Below are 16,718 nucleotides of genomic sequence, written 5' to 3'. Positions count from 1 at the left end.
TATGTTGAAACAAACTGGTTCAAAGCATTGTTTTTTAAGAGGAATTTTTGTTCTACTACTTATTTAAATACATTTTTTTTTAATAATGAACTTTTCAGTTTTGTGTTTAAAATCAACTTAATTTATGGTGAATTGGGGTGTATTCCAAGAACGTAATACTGCAGGTACACTGTGCTTATCAGAGCTTTTTGCTAAAAAAAATGTCAGACTCCTCCTGGTAACAGCAGTGAGAATGAACTACGCAGTAGAAGTGTGAGGCCACAAAGAAACAATAAGTAAAAATAATCTAAACAGCTGCATAGGCTTACAGAGTGAGTGATTGTTGTCTGTTCGTTCGTCACTACAAGTGACCCTTTCTTTTTTGTTGTAGATGTTTGAATTAATGTCAATTAAAAACATTGGCTAACAGAGCTTTAAAATATATTATTTTTCTCTGAAATAAAACAGCCATAAAAGAATCTTTGAATCAGACCCAAACAAAGGTCTTTGAATCTGTCACCAAACCCCAACATCAAAACCATCAACACCGAACTTCACAGAAGGACTTAATCAAGTTTCCTAAACCCGTTAAACATACCGTGGTCCATATGGGACCAACTATAAAATCCTTGCTGCATCTAAGTTTTTCTTCTGCTGGTAATTGGTAGTGGTGCCTTGCTGTGACTGTGCACTTTTCTGCCAACCACAGAAGAGCCACTTAGTTCTTTTTATGGGCTTCAGGCATACACTAATGTGATGGGTGTTAAAAAGCCACAGGTCCTCAACTGCTGGAGAATTTACAGCCACACCACATTCAATTTCATGGGTCAAGGGCGTCCACAATGGGGCCATCAAGTCTACTCTTTTTTAATTTTTAATCACTTGTCAACAATTCCCACAGCAAGTTTTGAAGTTATATTACAAGACATGCTACTTGGAGGGATCTGAGCTCCATTTTATCAAACCTACACATTAACACTGGTGATTTTTCAAATAAATATGTCATAAACATACTGAAACATTTTTTTAAAAGTTGGATTTCTTTCCATATAAATAAATTTCAAGCCTGTGTTCCGACAGTCTCTTGGATTTATCCACCTAGGCCTAATTCTGGCAAGTCCTGCGTGCTGCATGAATGTCACTCAACTGAGCTTCTTGTAAAATTAACTGTGCGCAGTAATCTGTAAAAATGTACCATAAATGTTATTTCTGAGATGTCAAAATTTATCCAGGCCTCTTGACACATACCTGATACTACTCTACATCCGTCTGTGTTAAGAGCATAGGCATATCATCGGGAGACAGGAGGTTTCCATAATCTGCCCTCCCTCGGTCTCCTTGGAGGAACATCCATTCTTCATCACTGTCAACCCTCCGTCCCCAGAGAGACAATGCTTCACTGCCTTGGACCTCGGATGGCTAGGTGCCACATTTTTTGCTCGTCACCTAACCCCTCCTCGCAAACAAACACTGACATTGAAGAATTCTGTAAACATATATGGAGTGAACCCCAAATTGTCTCCTGTCTCCAAAGTTGCAGTAGCTTTACAAAGTCATTAATCATATGATAGCTTCCCAGAGGTGACTGTCAGTTTTGGGGTAGGAATAGTGATTCCTCATCCCTAAGTGAAAAAGCAAGCGGAGTGCAGACGGAAAGGATAAATCACTTGGGAAGTGAAGACAGGTAGCATTCAGCAGCTGGCCATCTGGCCCTTATCGTGTCCCAGACTGGCTGATTTTATTGCTTTTCATTGCTTTCCGTAGACCCAAGAGGGATTTTCACAAACAGCCTGTCAATCTGGCCTGGGGTGATCATCCTCTGCTGGTTGTTTAAGTGATTACAATGTGCATCTTGAACGTCTTGTGCTCTTAAGATAAAATGGTTTCCAAAGGGCCAGTGGTCAGATGGACATTGAACACTGTACTATTACCCTGATGAATGTCTTTTACATGGAATAAGACATGCCCTCATTTGGAACACACATCGGGGTAATCAGGGGATAGTCTAAATGGTTGTTTCTTTAACTACAAGTCTGGATATAATAGATCTCTGAACTGTCTGTAATGTAATGATCCAATAAGCAAGGTGGAAGAAAAACATCAATTTGGATGAGAAGGGATTCTTATTTAATTAATAATTATAAAGTGCCACATATTATGTTTAAAACGTCATGGCAACTCCCGTAACTGAAACATGCTCAACACAAGCTGTGGTAGCGGTTGAGCACGTTGAACGCTTTTCATGATGATCTAACAAAAATGCAGACATAAGAGTTATTTCTTTAAATTGACTTACAGAAATTGCAGGCAGCTTCATCAAAATAAATATATATGTCAATATACATATTAAAAACAATAAGAGATAAATAGGTTGTTTTAAATATTTTTTTCTGGGCCAAGGTGCAGTCTGAAGATATGAGTTTTTGGTTTGCGATGGTGGATGTGTAGAGTTTCTGCTGTCCTGAAGTCAGTGGGGAGATTGTTCCACCGTTGTGGAGTCAAGACTGCAAACAGTTGTGATTGTGTTGAGCAGTAGCTGAGCCCCGCGTAATGAGGAAGTGGCAAGCTCAGGCCCCATATACACTACTGCATGATTAGTGATTGGTAGTAGCAGAGCATAGTGGACAGGCTGTCATCTATGTTTTTTATTTTAACCAGGGAAATAGCCATCGATGGGAAAATCCACAGACCTTTTTAAATCGCTGAAATAATCAGAGAGGTGAGCATGATTCAGTGTTCTGTAACCAGGCTAGTGTTGAAATGTGTGGAGTAGAAATCAGCATATAGGTTCACGATCCACACAACAGATGGAAACAAATGACATTTTTCTTTTCAAACTGTGTAGGAGGGGTAATAAAAGAATTTCAGGCAGCACCCCGGTAGCTCACCTGGTATAGCTTGTGTACATGTCAAGGCTGAGTCCTTACCGCAGCGGCCCGGGTTTGAGTCTGTCTGGGCCCTTTGCTGCAAGTCATTCTCCTCTCTCTCCCCAGCCTTTCCCGTCTCTCTCTCCTGTAGTGTCAGAATGAAATGCACCCAAAAACAGTTTTATTTCATGATATCATCCGACCTTGTGGACATGTTCGCTTTAGTCTCTTTGTGGTTGATCTGTCATCACTCTTGAACCGTGTTGTTGTCAAGGAAGACCATAGCCATATGCGATCAGTCAGCAGAAACACTTCTCCAGATGGTATGGTTTGAACATCTGTTAAAGGATCCAGATGTTTTTGGATGCACGTGGCAAGCCCCTTTTCTCTCCCCACCCCTTGTCCATGGCCCTGCACCACGTCCAGGACAGGGCATCGCCCTCCTTTGTCCAGATGTGGGACAGTGTGGGGGGAATCATGAGGCCTCTTGACATATGACATATCTATCTGGCTGCTATAGAATATTGAAACATAGTAAAGAAAACACTTTTTTCTGTCTCAGTTTATAGAACTTGAGTAGAATGCTCATTATGATGGGTTTTTTTTTTTAACACATTGGCAGTGTAGCCTTAATTGATGCTGACAGTCTTCAAACCTTCATGAATTGTAGTGGTTGTATCAGGCAGAAATATGCCTCCAAATAAATAAACAAAGAGGCCACATGCCACAATTTTATTAGCAGAGGAATAAAATGGTCTCTAACTTGTAACAAATATTTGAATAGACTTTCAGGTAACACGACACTAACTCCTATAAAGCAATGTACACTTCAGCAACTTTGAACTTAAGTTTTCTAATCTTTAACTCAGCCTGGACAATTTATCTGTTGTAGTCCCTGTTCTTTAACCACAGCTTCTAGGTTCAAGTTCAACTTATCTCCAGCCATACATCCACCCTTCCTGGAAAGGCCTCTAGAAGTGACTGCTGTCTTGAATAGCTGCTATCATCTGTCAGGTGTCTTGACCTGCGGATATTGACCTTCTCTAGAGACCTATTAGACCTTCCTAAAATAAACCTGGGTCCCATGTCTCTTGTATTCTGCTTACTCACAGAAATGTGTATATTAACATGGATTAGATGGCAAGGTCAGCCGTTCCACCACGTTGGTCCAGGCTGAATTGGATCGTACAGATTGATAAATTCTAATGACTTTGGTGATCCACAGAGGCAAGAGTTCCACGGCCCTTCAATCCTATAAATTCCACCTGTTGTCTATTTTATACCCCGACAGCATTTTTTAGGTATGTGTATGGATAATCTACAGATGCTGTTCAATCAGTTGATCGGTTGTTTCATTCCATTACTTTGGTCCACAGTGAAGAGATAAGATAACTATTGGATGGATTGCTATCACATTTGGTACAGAGATACATGGTTCATAGAGGATGAATCCTCTGAATTTTTGTTAAATGGCTCCTAGCAGGTCAGAGTTTTACTTATCCAGTAATCCAGTCTTGACAATTGGATTGGTCCAGACCAAATATCAAATACCAGCAAATTAACACACCATCTGCCAGCTGTACTTTGTGTTTAGTGCAAAATACCTACCTTATACCTGCTAAACATTAGCTTGTTAGCCTTTTTATATACAGTCTATGGTCTTAGCATGCTGACTTTAGCATTTAGCTCAAAACACTGTCCAGCCTCTTGGAGCGGCAGTATGGCTGTAGACGTCTTAGTCCTCTTAGATATCTACAGCTCATTGTTTGGCCACAAGTCATGAAAAGATAACATTTCAAAAACCCAGCAGTGTGTCTTTTCAGAACCAATGTAACCAACGTGTTACTCTGGATAACCATTCACTGTTGCAACCTTTACATTTGCAAGAAAATCCCAATGAAATATGTTGACAGTAAGGTTTGTGTATTCTACTTTTTCCAGAAACAGATGTGACTGTAGAGTTGTATAAATGTATATTTTGTATGCTTTGAGCAGCACAAATCTAAATTCTTGCAAAAGTAAAACCGAAACTACGGCCAGAGTACACTATGAGTTAGTGGGAAAATATGATTTTTTGTGATGTGGGTAAATCAACCTTGTGTTGTAAGAATGTAAAATGTGATTTCTCCCTTTGTATCCAATAACCAGAATCCATTTTCTTATTATCAAACATTATTAAGCAGCTATATTATATTATATTATATAATATTCATTAATGAGGACTTGAAGAGAAATACAGGTTCTAGCCATTCCAATTCTATTAACTTTACACAACAGGAATCCTGTCCAATAACGGGGTCTCCAGCTGCCTTGGACTACTCCTTTACCCCCTAACATCCTTCTTCCCGTTCTCTCACTCTCACTTCCTCACCTGTCAGAGGGTGGAATGTCGCTGGCGGATACAGTCCTCCAGGGTCTGACTCTTGACAGATGTAACGATGCTCAGTCAAAACGTTTCCCAGCTCCTGTTCACAAAGTACCTTGAAACAAGCAGACAGCAGCAAATACTGCAGGACGGAACTGAATGACATGATGCACCTGGGCATGATAAATGTCACAGAATCAGAACAGCTCATACCGGTGCAGGCTGTTCACAACTGTACCTTTTAGCTGACCTGGAAAGAACAATGATATGTTCAGCTTGTTTTACTCTAGTTCTTTTTTTCATGTTTACCATCGGAAGAAGCAGCCAACCCTCCAACCCTTACATTTAAATAGTTGTGTAAAATTAAAATGTTTGTGCTTGTAAGCTATGAAAACAAGTTTAACTGACATTTATACACGAGATCCACATATGGGATACTGTCATGCTCTTTTTTCATTCTTCAGTTGCTAATTTTTAAGACATGCATCATTAGTAATAATGTGAAAGTAAATGGTTGGAAACTGTTGGAGAGTATTAGACTCATAAAAAGTCCATGCCTATGTCAAACTGCAGATGGAAACAGGACAGTTTAGGAAAACACATGAGGATGGAGATTACAGATTATAAATTGGTTCTGTCCTGTTCTGTTAAACCTTCAATAATCCAGCTCATAATCAATTTGGTATTTAACCTTTCCTGAGGAGTGTTCTCTCGTTTACGGATCTTTTCAGACACTTTTCCCCCCGTCATCAGCAAACCCAAGGGCAGAATCTAGAAACCTTCCCCCAGGGAAAAAGAAGTTCTGTGGATCCACTCTACCCGGAGTCTGCTCTCTGCTGTGGCGGATCGTCATGGCAGCTCTCCAGCTCTCAGCAGGAAAGGAAGTGGCTCTCGGGGGTAGTGCTCAATTCGCCCTCTACTGGGCGGAAGTCAAGCCTCAATGAGGCCGTCAGTCGAATAGGTCATGCTGTCAGAGCGCACCAGAGTTCACATCCTCTCATTAGACTGCAATACTTTCAACATCCCTTCACTGGAAAAAAGCAAAGTCAGGGAACTTGGGCTGAATTATGCTCGTGCTAAAACGGGCTTGTGGTGATGGGATTGTGCAAGTGTAGTCAGGTAGACAGTGTGTGTGTGTTGTCATTACTTTTTTCCACACGGACACATACAATGCACCCAGCACGCATACTCATACATTGCCTGTGTAACTTATGCGTTAAGATTCTCAGCTGCTGAAGTGTGGAATGGGGCTGCCATGTGATGCTTCAGGTTGTTGTGTTAAGACAGTGAAACATCAAGTTTTTATATGACCTGTGAGTCTGCAGAATGACACTAAGCTATCTCTGAAGCCACTCTGGAAACAAAGACATGTCCAGCCTTGTTCTTTTAAAAACTACAGTAAACTGATGTTTTATGCTTGTAACGACCTCTCTGAAATTTGTTGATTTCAAATTATGAATGATTTGATGAATGATTGAATGCAAGCATATATTGTATCCTCCTTGTATTCCAGGAATGTATGAAAATAAATAAATATATACTAAATATACCTTAGATGCTACAGTATGGCCTTGAAGCTCAGATTTATCGAAAATGAACACAATTGGTAGGACATACTATCTGAATGCAATGCAGAAACAAACTAGTCAAAGAAACAGAACTCAACAAACAAGCTAGAAACTTTATTTGTTAAAACAAGTATATAGAGTTGCTGTATTACATCTTTTTATCTTGCTAGATTGTGGTTTTATACATTTACCAACAGTGGTTTAGAAAGGCAACTCCTAATGGAAACAATGGCATATGTATACAATACAAATTAGCAAACATATCAAAATCAGTTTTTTCAACTTTTGTAGCAACCAATTCTTTCTATTGGTGTGCCATAGTGCAAACTGTGTTGTTTGTAAGACAGAGTTTAAGCATGATCTCAACATTCATACATTTCGACAATCCATTTTTCTCTGTCTTAAACACATTGTTTTTTCATCTGTAGGCTGCATTCATTGTGCCTTCAGTTCAAGTCCTTCTGTCCAGTAATGTGAATTAACAATGAGAATAATTCAAGTGTATCGGGCAGGTCAGGCTGTTCTGTTGGATAGTGAAGATTATGACTGAGCAGGAACGCTCCTCTGTCAGGTGTGCTGCTGCGTGTATGTATGGAGTACATGAAGACCTGTCAAGACCTAAAGTGGTACTTCACCCTGGTGGAACATGTTTGTGTCCACAGGATCAACCAGCATGTCAACGTCTACACTTTTCCTTCATACGTTCTCAGTATGGCTGATCAAGAAACTAAATTGCAACTCAAAGTTTGATCCAGTAGAGGAGAGCTAATGATCTGTGCAACGTTGTAATTTATGGCTGGGTTTTATAAGTGGCTGTAATAACGTGGGGGTGACTAAGGGTTTGCCGCGCAGCCACTTTTCATCTTTTCATCGATTCTCATGAGCCTGTGTACTAAAACATATTCTACCAGCGTGAAATATCACTCTAAAGAGTCTCCATTTGTGTTTTTCCAAGCCCTTTCAAAAGGTCCATGAGGATTCCCGGTTTCACTCTGAAAACACAACTTGACAAATGATTATCACAAACATATAGCTTAGCAAAAAGTGTAGTAGCTTGTATGTTGGCTAGGAGTGGAGTGGAGTGGAGTGGATGGCGTACGAGTATAATTTGTCGGCATGTTTGTATAAATGGACAGAGCACAGAACACCGAGACAGAGGGAAAAAAAAGTTTTTGGATAACTTTGATAGTGTCTGTCTACATTCACTCCAAGGTCCAGCATGTGTGTGTATGTGTGTTCCTGCATCCATCTGACTTCAAGCCTCTATGGCTAAGATTTCACTGGAGGAAAGAAAAGTAAGAGCTATGCCGGTTGTGAAAGCGCTGCCCTGCGGGAAGGTCGGGCTGTTTGTGGCGTCTACTCTGGTTCTATTGCACCGTGTTCTGCGGGAAAGCACTGGAACTGGTGGATTGGTTGTGTCAAAAAGTCTGAAGCTGGAGGCCGGACTGAGCCAGAGCCCCTCCGCCCTCCCCTCCCTCTCGCCAGGCTCTCCGTCCCAACTCAAGAGCATCCACAACGGTCCACCACCATGGAAGGGATCTTGCCATAGATGATCTGCTCTTTTCGGTTAAAGTAGAGCATGTTGATGGGCGACATCTTGGTGGGGGTACAGCAGGGGCCAGCGGTCCCTCTGGGATTTGCCTTGTTCACCAGGTGGGTGTGCGGGTACTTCTGCAAGTGCATGTACTCACACTCCCCGGAGCAATAGTTGGCCTTGTAGCGCTTTGGGGCAATAATCCAGTCCCAGCCAAAGTCTTCAAAGTCCACTGTGAGGGGATAGCGGCAGCACCGGGACTCTGGAGAGTTCTCGTCACAGTCCAGGCCCGAGTCTCTCCTGGCACGCTTGGGGCCCTCTGAGATCTTCACCTCCATGAACGGTTGCTGCAATGACAGAGTGTGTGTGAATACTTTGAAAATAGCTGGTTTGCAAAAAGAGGCGAATGACAGCATTCGGTTTACATTTTTTAATCTGGTGCCCTTGACCTTTGGCAGCTGGTTTTCAAACATGGCACGATAATATTATGAAACTTTGTGTTTTAAAGAAATTAAATCATCTAACGGTTGGTTAACCACAGCCGTCTAGCTATTCTAATTGCCTCAGAGCCTGGTGCCAGTATTTGAGCCGGATGATAAGTGTTTGTCATTGATAGTAGCAGTGTGTGTGTGTGTGTGTGTGTGTGTGTGCAGGCAATTACTCTGATTTGCACAGTCACACAGAATACTTTGAGGAATGTTGGGCAGGTGAACTTTTATGTAATCAAGCAATAAGATTTGAGGTTATTGTGGACCGGGCATTTGTCCAAATGCAGGTGTGCGCCTACATGGAGTCTGTGTTGATTAACAGCTTTCAAAGGTCTTAAATCTTGATTCCCTCTTCCAGCAGTGAAATGCAGGAATGTTTAACCACCTGCTGACTCTGCAAAGCCTCTCTGCACACTAAACCCTCTGGAAACCCAAAGTTAAAACGGTGCAATAGAGTATGCAAAATGCTTTTTGGAACCTATTTAGAAAACTTACCCCATAAGAAATATTTTTGTTCCTTACAGGGTGGTCAAATGATTGTAATCTACAGTAGCTAGTAATAGTCATAATGATTAGAATTGGAGTCCAGCTGCTGCTGCAGTAAATAGCTCTGCACCATTGCTACTAACACTATAACACTATTCACTCCTCTACTAATAAACTGCTAGTTATATATGATAGTAAAAACCATAAGGGTTCAGTTTAGTGTAAAATAGGTTCAGCTCACCAGGCCTTCCTCTCCAGGCTCAGCGGAGGTCACGGCCAAGTCATTTCCCCTCGAATCGAAGGCGTTAATCTCGATGCCCCAGTTGGTCTCCGGCTGCCGCAGCCACACAGTCAACACTTGTTTGACGTCTATACTTTGCCAAGAGCTGACCCCTGCATTCACGTCGATCTTCAGGGAGCGGATGCGTATGTGCCTGTTCCCGTCTGTGACCGGCATCAGGCGGGAGATTTGCAGGAACACAGTGGTCGCCTCGTCCGTCTGCCGCAGATGCACCCAGAGCTGAGCCCGGACTATGCGGCTGGCTTGGAACTTTTGAGTAAAAGAGAAAAGGCAGCACTTTGGTTCCCCATCCACTTGGACGATGGCCTCGGCTGGAGAGAGACAGAGAAATAAAAGGGTCTCTATATACTGACCATGCGCGATTGAAGTGTACAGACAGAAATAAACTGGCGTAAATAAACATCCCTGACACGTCATGTGATATCTGGTAGTGGGCTAATAAAGTTTAGAAAGCAATCCATTCGCGTGATGACCACGCGCGCTGACTGCCCACATGCACCCGCCCATATACTGTTTTAAATAGTAGTAAAGTTGGTACATCGACATTTCTTATATTGAAAACCTGGTGAAGCTACCTGCTGTCGCAATACAGCCTACTGACAGCGTCTCTCGTGCGCTCTGCGCCGCGCGTAATAAGGGTGAGCGCCTTTTTATTTAGGGTGCAAAACTATGTAAAAACAAAGTGAAATAAAAACTTACGTTCAGTTGCCATCATCATTATTGTCTCCGTGATAGCATGTTCATCGTCCTCCTCCATAACCACATCCTTGTTGTCATCTCCCAGCACGTCGTACTGGTCGAGGAGCTGCTGCAGCGGCGGCGCTTTGGGCAGGAGCTGCTTCACTATATCTCGGCTGATATTAGGAGCTTCCTTCATTCGCAGTTTGCTCAGAATCTGAGATTTGATCGCGTTTAGCCGCATAGTTTTAATCTGCTGCCGGACCTCGCAGGTAGCACACTGCTCCGTTTCTATTGGGCTGGTGGCGGAGGGCTGCTGCTGGTGCGTCTCTTGGTCACTCAAAACGACTGGACCCAAAGCAATCAGCAAGCTAAGATACAGCACAATCTGAGACAGATGCATTGTCTCTAAGGCGTGAGGCTTGGTTTACAAAAAGATCCCTTGCTGTGTGCTGGACCTGATACGCGACTGGAGTGGGTTTGGATTAATGTCCCACACTGATAGGCATCATACTTTATTAGCGCACACCTTTTTATACTCCAACTTTAGCCTCTTTTGTGTCGTCAAAAACTATGATTGGCTGGACAGGCAACAATGAATTTTGACCGACTGACATGAAAACTTTTTTTCGTTGTCAAACCATAAAGGGATGGAGGCTGTGAGCATGTGATGAACGTGTCCACAGATGGATAAATTCACTTTTCATACAGTGACTGCGCAATGAGGGCAGAGGCGCAGACCCGACCGTCTGTTACATGTAACGTTCCGATGCACCTCAACTTATATCACTCAGAGTAAAACAAAAACAACAAAATAGCTCATATACTGCACATTATGACCGACAGCAAGTTATCCGTGTGTAGTTTGTGCTGTGAATACGTTTTTTAATGATAAAAAACTGTTTATTCAAATTTGCGTTTTTAACTGCGGCCACTATAAGTCCATCAAGCAGTTGTCTTTGATAGCAGGGACATGGATGCAACTGTGCTTGGTTGTGGAAATACATTTCATCCTTGAAAATATTTACAGTTACAGTTTTATCCAGTGAGCAAGATCAGGTTCCCTTTGAGAAGCTGATTGTCGGCGCATATAAAATCAATAGGCCTACATATTGTTTCCTGTACAGGAATTAAACAAATCAGGAAAGATAAAAAAATATATATCCTTGGTCCAGGACTTGTCCCAAATGGTTGTTGATGAAGCCTGTTTGTAGCACATGGGATGATAGTGCCATCGTGTGGCAAGTTCACTACATCATTCACACTAGAAATGCCACCACAGTAGTGACATGGCGACCTGGATGATCCCCTCCCATGATTTGGAAAGTAAAATGGAAGGCACAATAAGTTGAGAAATAATACATTCAGGAAAAGACTCTTTCCAGTCAGCTTGGAAGAGTAACATCAGTGACCCTGAACCTAAGAAGCTGGAGCATTTTACAGAGCTGTGTTTTACTACTGCAGGTGCACTTAGTGTCAGCTCAACTCCCTCAGTGATGACTTATTCTTATTACTGAATAAGGTCAGGCGTAAGAAATGAGTAAAGGGAGGATAGATCTAGATGCAAGGCTGCTTCATAAGCTGGTATAGCTTACACTTACATATAATAGCCTAATGTTTATGTGGATCTTGATGAATTGCAGAATTATGATTCAAATTACTTAGATGGAAAAGTAGCATACAAATTCCCATAATAATTATTATAAATTGACTTGTGATGTTACTTAGGTTGAAGACATTTCCCACTAGGGAAAAAGATTAAAATGTATATCTCATAGTGGGTCAAATTCATTGTGCATTTTACCATCAAAATTTGGACTTAACGTCTAATTAGGATATACTAAGGTAAACTTTCGACTTAACCAACTTACTTCTGAAGTCCCACATGAGAGACTGTGAAAAAAGCCCACTTGATAATGAGGCAGAACTATTCCTTTGATGTATGGTACATAATGATGGTTTAAATGGATTTTTATGTGAGACAGCACAATAAGAAAGCATCTGTTGTTCAGGTAGTAAAACCTTAGATACTTTGGCCCCTGAACCTTTAGTTGTCTTACTTTGTTGTCCTGCTGTCCTTTGTGTCCAACTATAAGAAGTGATACATGTTCTTCTGTTAATGACCAATTTCTGCAAGAAGAGGCCCCTGCTACTGCAGGTGTTAGCATGCAGGGCTTGGAGTGCATGTTCGGGCTAGTAGTTATACACCACACAATTACTGAATATGCTGTGCATAGTAGTAATGTGTCATTTGGTTAATTGTGGTTGAACTGTTAATTGTGTAAGCTTATTCTGCCTCACTTAGAATGTGAATTAAGCAAGGGCGTCACTTTGTGTTGAAAAGTGGTGGGGACATAAGGGCTCAGATTATGGGTGTGATGATGCACACGGGTCACAAGACGTTACGCTGTACGAGGACAAGACGAGAACATTTTTAACCTTATTTTGAAGAATTTTGAAATGGTGAAATATATGAGCGGGGTTAAACACTTTATTTCCTGCACTCTGGAGACATTTTCCACTCCAACAGTGGAAATGTCTTTGTTTAAATAAAGGGAAACAAAACAATTCAGTTGGCAGGTGACAATTCATAAAAATAAAAATTTAACAGAATATAATACTGGAAAATGCACATTTGTTTCTTCCATATTTAAATTGCATTGCATGTTTTCTTATAGTGCAAATAAACCTTTAATTTCTTAGTGTAAGCTATTTTTAACAAATGCTTTCAAAACGTGATGGGAACAAAATCAGCCATTTCAAAATGTGCTGGGGACATGTCCCCAGAGAAAGTGACAAGTATGGAATGAAGTGATGATAGACCTGTACAAACACAGGTACAAACTGCAGGCTACATTAATGTACAGTCTATGGTATAGACTAAAACTATTTGCTTTTATTACATCAATCTATTTTCCCTTGAATCTCATTTCAGAACCACACACATCCATTGTGTGTGACTTTCCCAGTTTTTAATTTTTCTTCCTCACGCCAATAGTATGAGACATACGTGAAGAATGTGACTTTGTGTCAGAATAATGAGACACTAGGTTACAGTTTATTTGAAGTTATGAGACGTTAAAATATTGACTTACAAAATTCACATTTATGATGGCCAATGGTGGCATATAGAAATACATTTTAGCGCACTACATTTATTTGACAGCTGCAGTTACTAGGTACTTTGAAGATTAAGATTTTCAATAGGCTACACAACGTTATTATTATTGTATTATTGTAAAATAATGTGTTTGTAGGTTATAAACTGCCTAATAAAGTAGTTAAACTAGCTCTACTTTCACCAGCCACAACATTAAATGCTGCTCACACAGCAGATAGACATGCATCAGTAACTAATAATATAGGTGAAAATACAAAAAAACTGACAGAGGCTATTTTGCCGCACAATGAGTACTTTTACTGTGAGACAGGCCTACTTCAAAGTGCATTTTGCTGATAATACTTTGGTACTTTTACTCAAGTACTATAACTGGCCTACTTTGATTGCAGACTTACTTAGTGGAGTGGCGTAAATAACAACTGTTAGTTTAAGTAAAGGTCACTTTGTGTCGAAAACTGGTGGGCACACAAGGGCTCAGATTTGGGGAGTGACAATGATGCACAAGATTGGGTTCATGATAAGATACTTTAACACTATTTTGAATAAATATTCGCTGCTGAAATATGCAACCCTGTACGCAGGATAAGCGGTTGACGGTGGATGGATGGACGTTTGTTTCTTCTATATGTTAACTGCATTGCATGTTATGTTATTGTGCAAACAAAACGTTCTCAAAGCATTTTCATTTGTTATTTCGTTTGTTATTTCTTGGTGCAACCTCTTTTTCAGAACAGTTTTTAACAAAAGCTTTCAAAAAAGTCATGGGGACAAAATCAGCCAGTTTAAAAAGTGGTGGGGACATGTCCCCAGCGTAATGACACCTATGAAATCTGAACATTATTTCCACCATTGATGAAAACACTGAAGAGCAGTGTGGTCACTTTTAGCATACATTTTCCCGTCGCAGTATTCCTGTGTCGCCGCCAGATGGCAGTGTTGCAGCGTCCCGCGGCGGTGCAGAGCCGCCGTCAGTGCGCAGGAACCCGCGCTCCTCCTGAGCGCCTCTGCAGGTCGTTAATTGCCGTGGAGTGCTGAAGTCAGTCCAGACCTGTGATTTCCTCTCTGCTGAGGATCCACTCGGCGTTGACCGACGTGAAGGCAGCAGGGACACCGCCAGCAGTCTGCTCCACCAGTCTGGGACCCCCCCCCCCCCCCCACCCTTCTTCAGAGATTATTTTGAAGTCTGGTGCGAACCTTTTCATCCTGCGGTAACGTTTACCAAACCAGGGAGCAGCAGCAACTTGAGAGATCATTTTGTTTCTTCACACGTTGCATACAGTCAATAACGTTCAAGTTCGAGTCGCTCGGATGTTGTTTGAAGAGCTGAGGACAGAAGAACCGGAGCGACACCAGATGATGTCAGGATTATTATTTATTTGAACGACCTTGGGTTATTTCTTCTGTCGCCGGGTTATTTTTTTATTTTTATTTTTTTGTGGAATGGAGAAAAACCTGACGCTTTTGCCACACTCTGTTAAAAGTATGTACAGCTCTACAGGATCGCAGCACATTCTGTTGACATATTCATTTTAATCTCATGTTTGCACAGATATTTCCGCTGAGGCTCAGAGCAGGCTTGCACCAAAGCTCCGCACTGTGTTTGTTCAAATGAATCAGGTTTAATCCAAATCTCATGTGTGTGTATGCAGCTAAAGGATGCTCCCACAGTTTGGTGCATATTACCATTAAGACACGATTTAAACCTTTTAAGCTCATTAACACAGCATCAGATCTGGCAGAAGGTTTGGCAGTGACAGCTCAGACTCGTGTGTTGATGTTGTGCACCTCCAAATGTTGCTTCACTCACAGGGAGACTCCCTGCTCTGCATAAATCATTCATGGCCTGTGTGTTGTGTAGACTCCGGCATGCAGCTTTCTGAATGAAGCACATGTTTTGCTGTGCTCCAAGGCCCGTAGTCCTAGAAAAGGAGCTGTCACTGTGAATCAGGCTGCGAGGCTCGGTTAGTGGAACAGATGGGAGACACGGGCTTACAACAAAACAGCATCAGTGCACTCAAGCTAGAGACAGACGTCCCTGTGTCATGCAACACAAAATAGGCCGAGGGACTGAGTCATAAAACACTGTGAGGGGAGGGGGGTTGGAGCAACACATTTGATGTGCAGAGCATTTAAAACGGACTCTACAGAGGTGCCACAGAGAGGCCTTGACCTCGAGCCACTGCAGCCCGGGTCACGTAGTTGCCACGGCCTTGTGACAATTGTTCACAATCTTTTCCTCGTTTCTGCCATCTGGTATTTGTAGGCTGCCTCTGATGGAAAATAAACCGCTGAAATCCTCCCTCTCCCCCTTTATCTCTTTCTCTCTGCAGTTGAGGAAGGGATGAGTTCAGGGCACCAAGGGAGCAGGACTGACTGTTTCAACACCGCCAGACCCACACAGGGATGGGCCTCCTAGCCGGTTGCCCCCCAGCGCCCTCTAAATCACCGCCCTCTACTGTGTAACACTGACCGTCACACATGTTGGCACTCATGGATGAGAGTGGGAGTGGATGACAGGAGCACAAGGGCGACCGCAGCCGCTAGAAGTCGAGGGGAAGCACAGAGTTGCCTCTGGGATGCACTGACCGCTCGCTTCCACAGTCAAAATGAAAATGTTGTTCGAAATCTAACCAACGTCTGTCGCACCTCACTGCCACCGCACACCTCCCACCCTAAAGTAAATCAATGCTACACCCTCCAGAGTATGGGGTGCGTCAAATCCAAGAGCAGCGACTCTGCAGTCCAAAATGCAAACTCCACAGACAAGGTGGAAGCCAAGGGACGGGGCGGGAAAGCCTACTTGGTTCACTCAGAGACGGGCTCGGCCGAGAGCTCCCCTCAGGTCAACCCAGTGCTGCTTGAGTACGCCCAGAGGCTCTCTGAGGAGATCGTGGCCCGGGCTGTGCAGCAGTGGGTGGAGGTGGACCGCCGCTACAGCGACATCCCCTACATTGAATGTGACGTACCATGACATGGGAAGGGAAGTCACAGTGGAAAGACATTTATACTGGAGGTTCTACATGTGATTAAACAAGGCCAATAGTCTGAAAACCCTCCATTCAGAAAGAATCCTTCAAGCATCTACCTGCTGTGGGCAGGAATATGAGTGAGCTGTCAGCAATGCAGTTTTGACCTACTTTTGGATTGGATAATACTTGGATTGAGTCTAAAAAGCCTCCTCCGAAGCGACCAAAGCACTCTGATCCCGTGCTCGTTTCTGTGATTATCTGTATCAAAGCTGGAGACTTGCTGAAGCAGAGTGTCTTTAGCTGGATATCGTCTTTCTCAGACCTTATTTGTCCCCCGTCTCTGTATGTGTTGGCTCTCTCCG

General features: G+C 42.4%; 1 protein-coding gene across 1 annotated transcript; it reads right to left on the bottom strand.

Annotated features, from left to right (window-relative positions):
* Positions 1–8,279: 8,279 nt before the first annotated feature.
* On the bottom strand, positions 8,280–10,669 carry mstnb (myostatin b). The gene is made up of 3 exons (XM_046053794.1): positions 10,288–10,669; positions 9,529–9,899; positions 8,280–8,660 (listed from the first exon to the last, which is right to left on the bottom strand). The coding sequence occupies exons 1-3, from the start codon at positions 10,667–10,669 to the stop codon at positions 8,280–8,282; spliced, it is 1,134 nt and encodes a 377-aa protein (XP_045909750.1).
* Positions 10,670–16,718: the final 6,049 nt, after the last annotated feature.

The sequence above is a fragment of the Micropterus dolomieu genome, linkage group LG07, assembly GCF_021292245.1.
Source record: "Micropterus dolomieu isolate WLL.071019.BEF.003 ecotype Adirondacks linkage group LG07, ASM2129224v1, whole genome shotgun sequence".
Classification (NCBI taxonomy): domain Eukaryota; kingdom Metazoa; phylum Chordata; class Actinopteri; order Centrarchiformes; family Centrarchidae; genus Micropterus; species Micropterus dolomieu.
The sequence above is the reverse complement of the archived record's forward strand: the minus strand, read 5'-3'. Positions and strand labels throughout refer to the sequence as shown.

Coding starts and splice junctions, on each gene's coding strand:
- mstnb (XM_046053794.1), bottom strand. CDS start 10,669: ATGCATCTGTCTCAGATTGTGCTGTATCTTAGCTTGCTGATTGCTTTG. Junction 9,900..10,287: donor AATGATGATGGCAACTGAAC/GTAAGTTTTTAT, acceptor GTCTCTCTCCAG/CCGAGGCCATCGTCCAAGTG. Junction 8,661..9,528: donor AGCCTGGAGAGGAAGGCCTG/GTGAGCTGAACC, acceptor CTGTCATTGCAG/CAACCGTTCATGGAGGTGAA.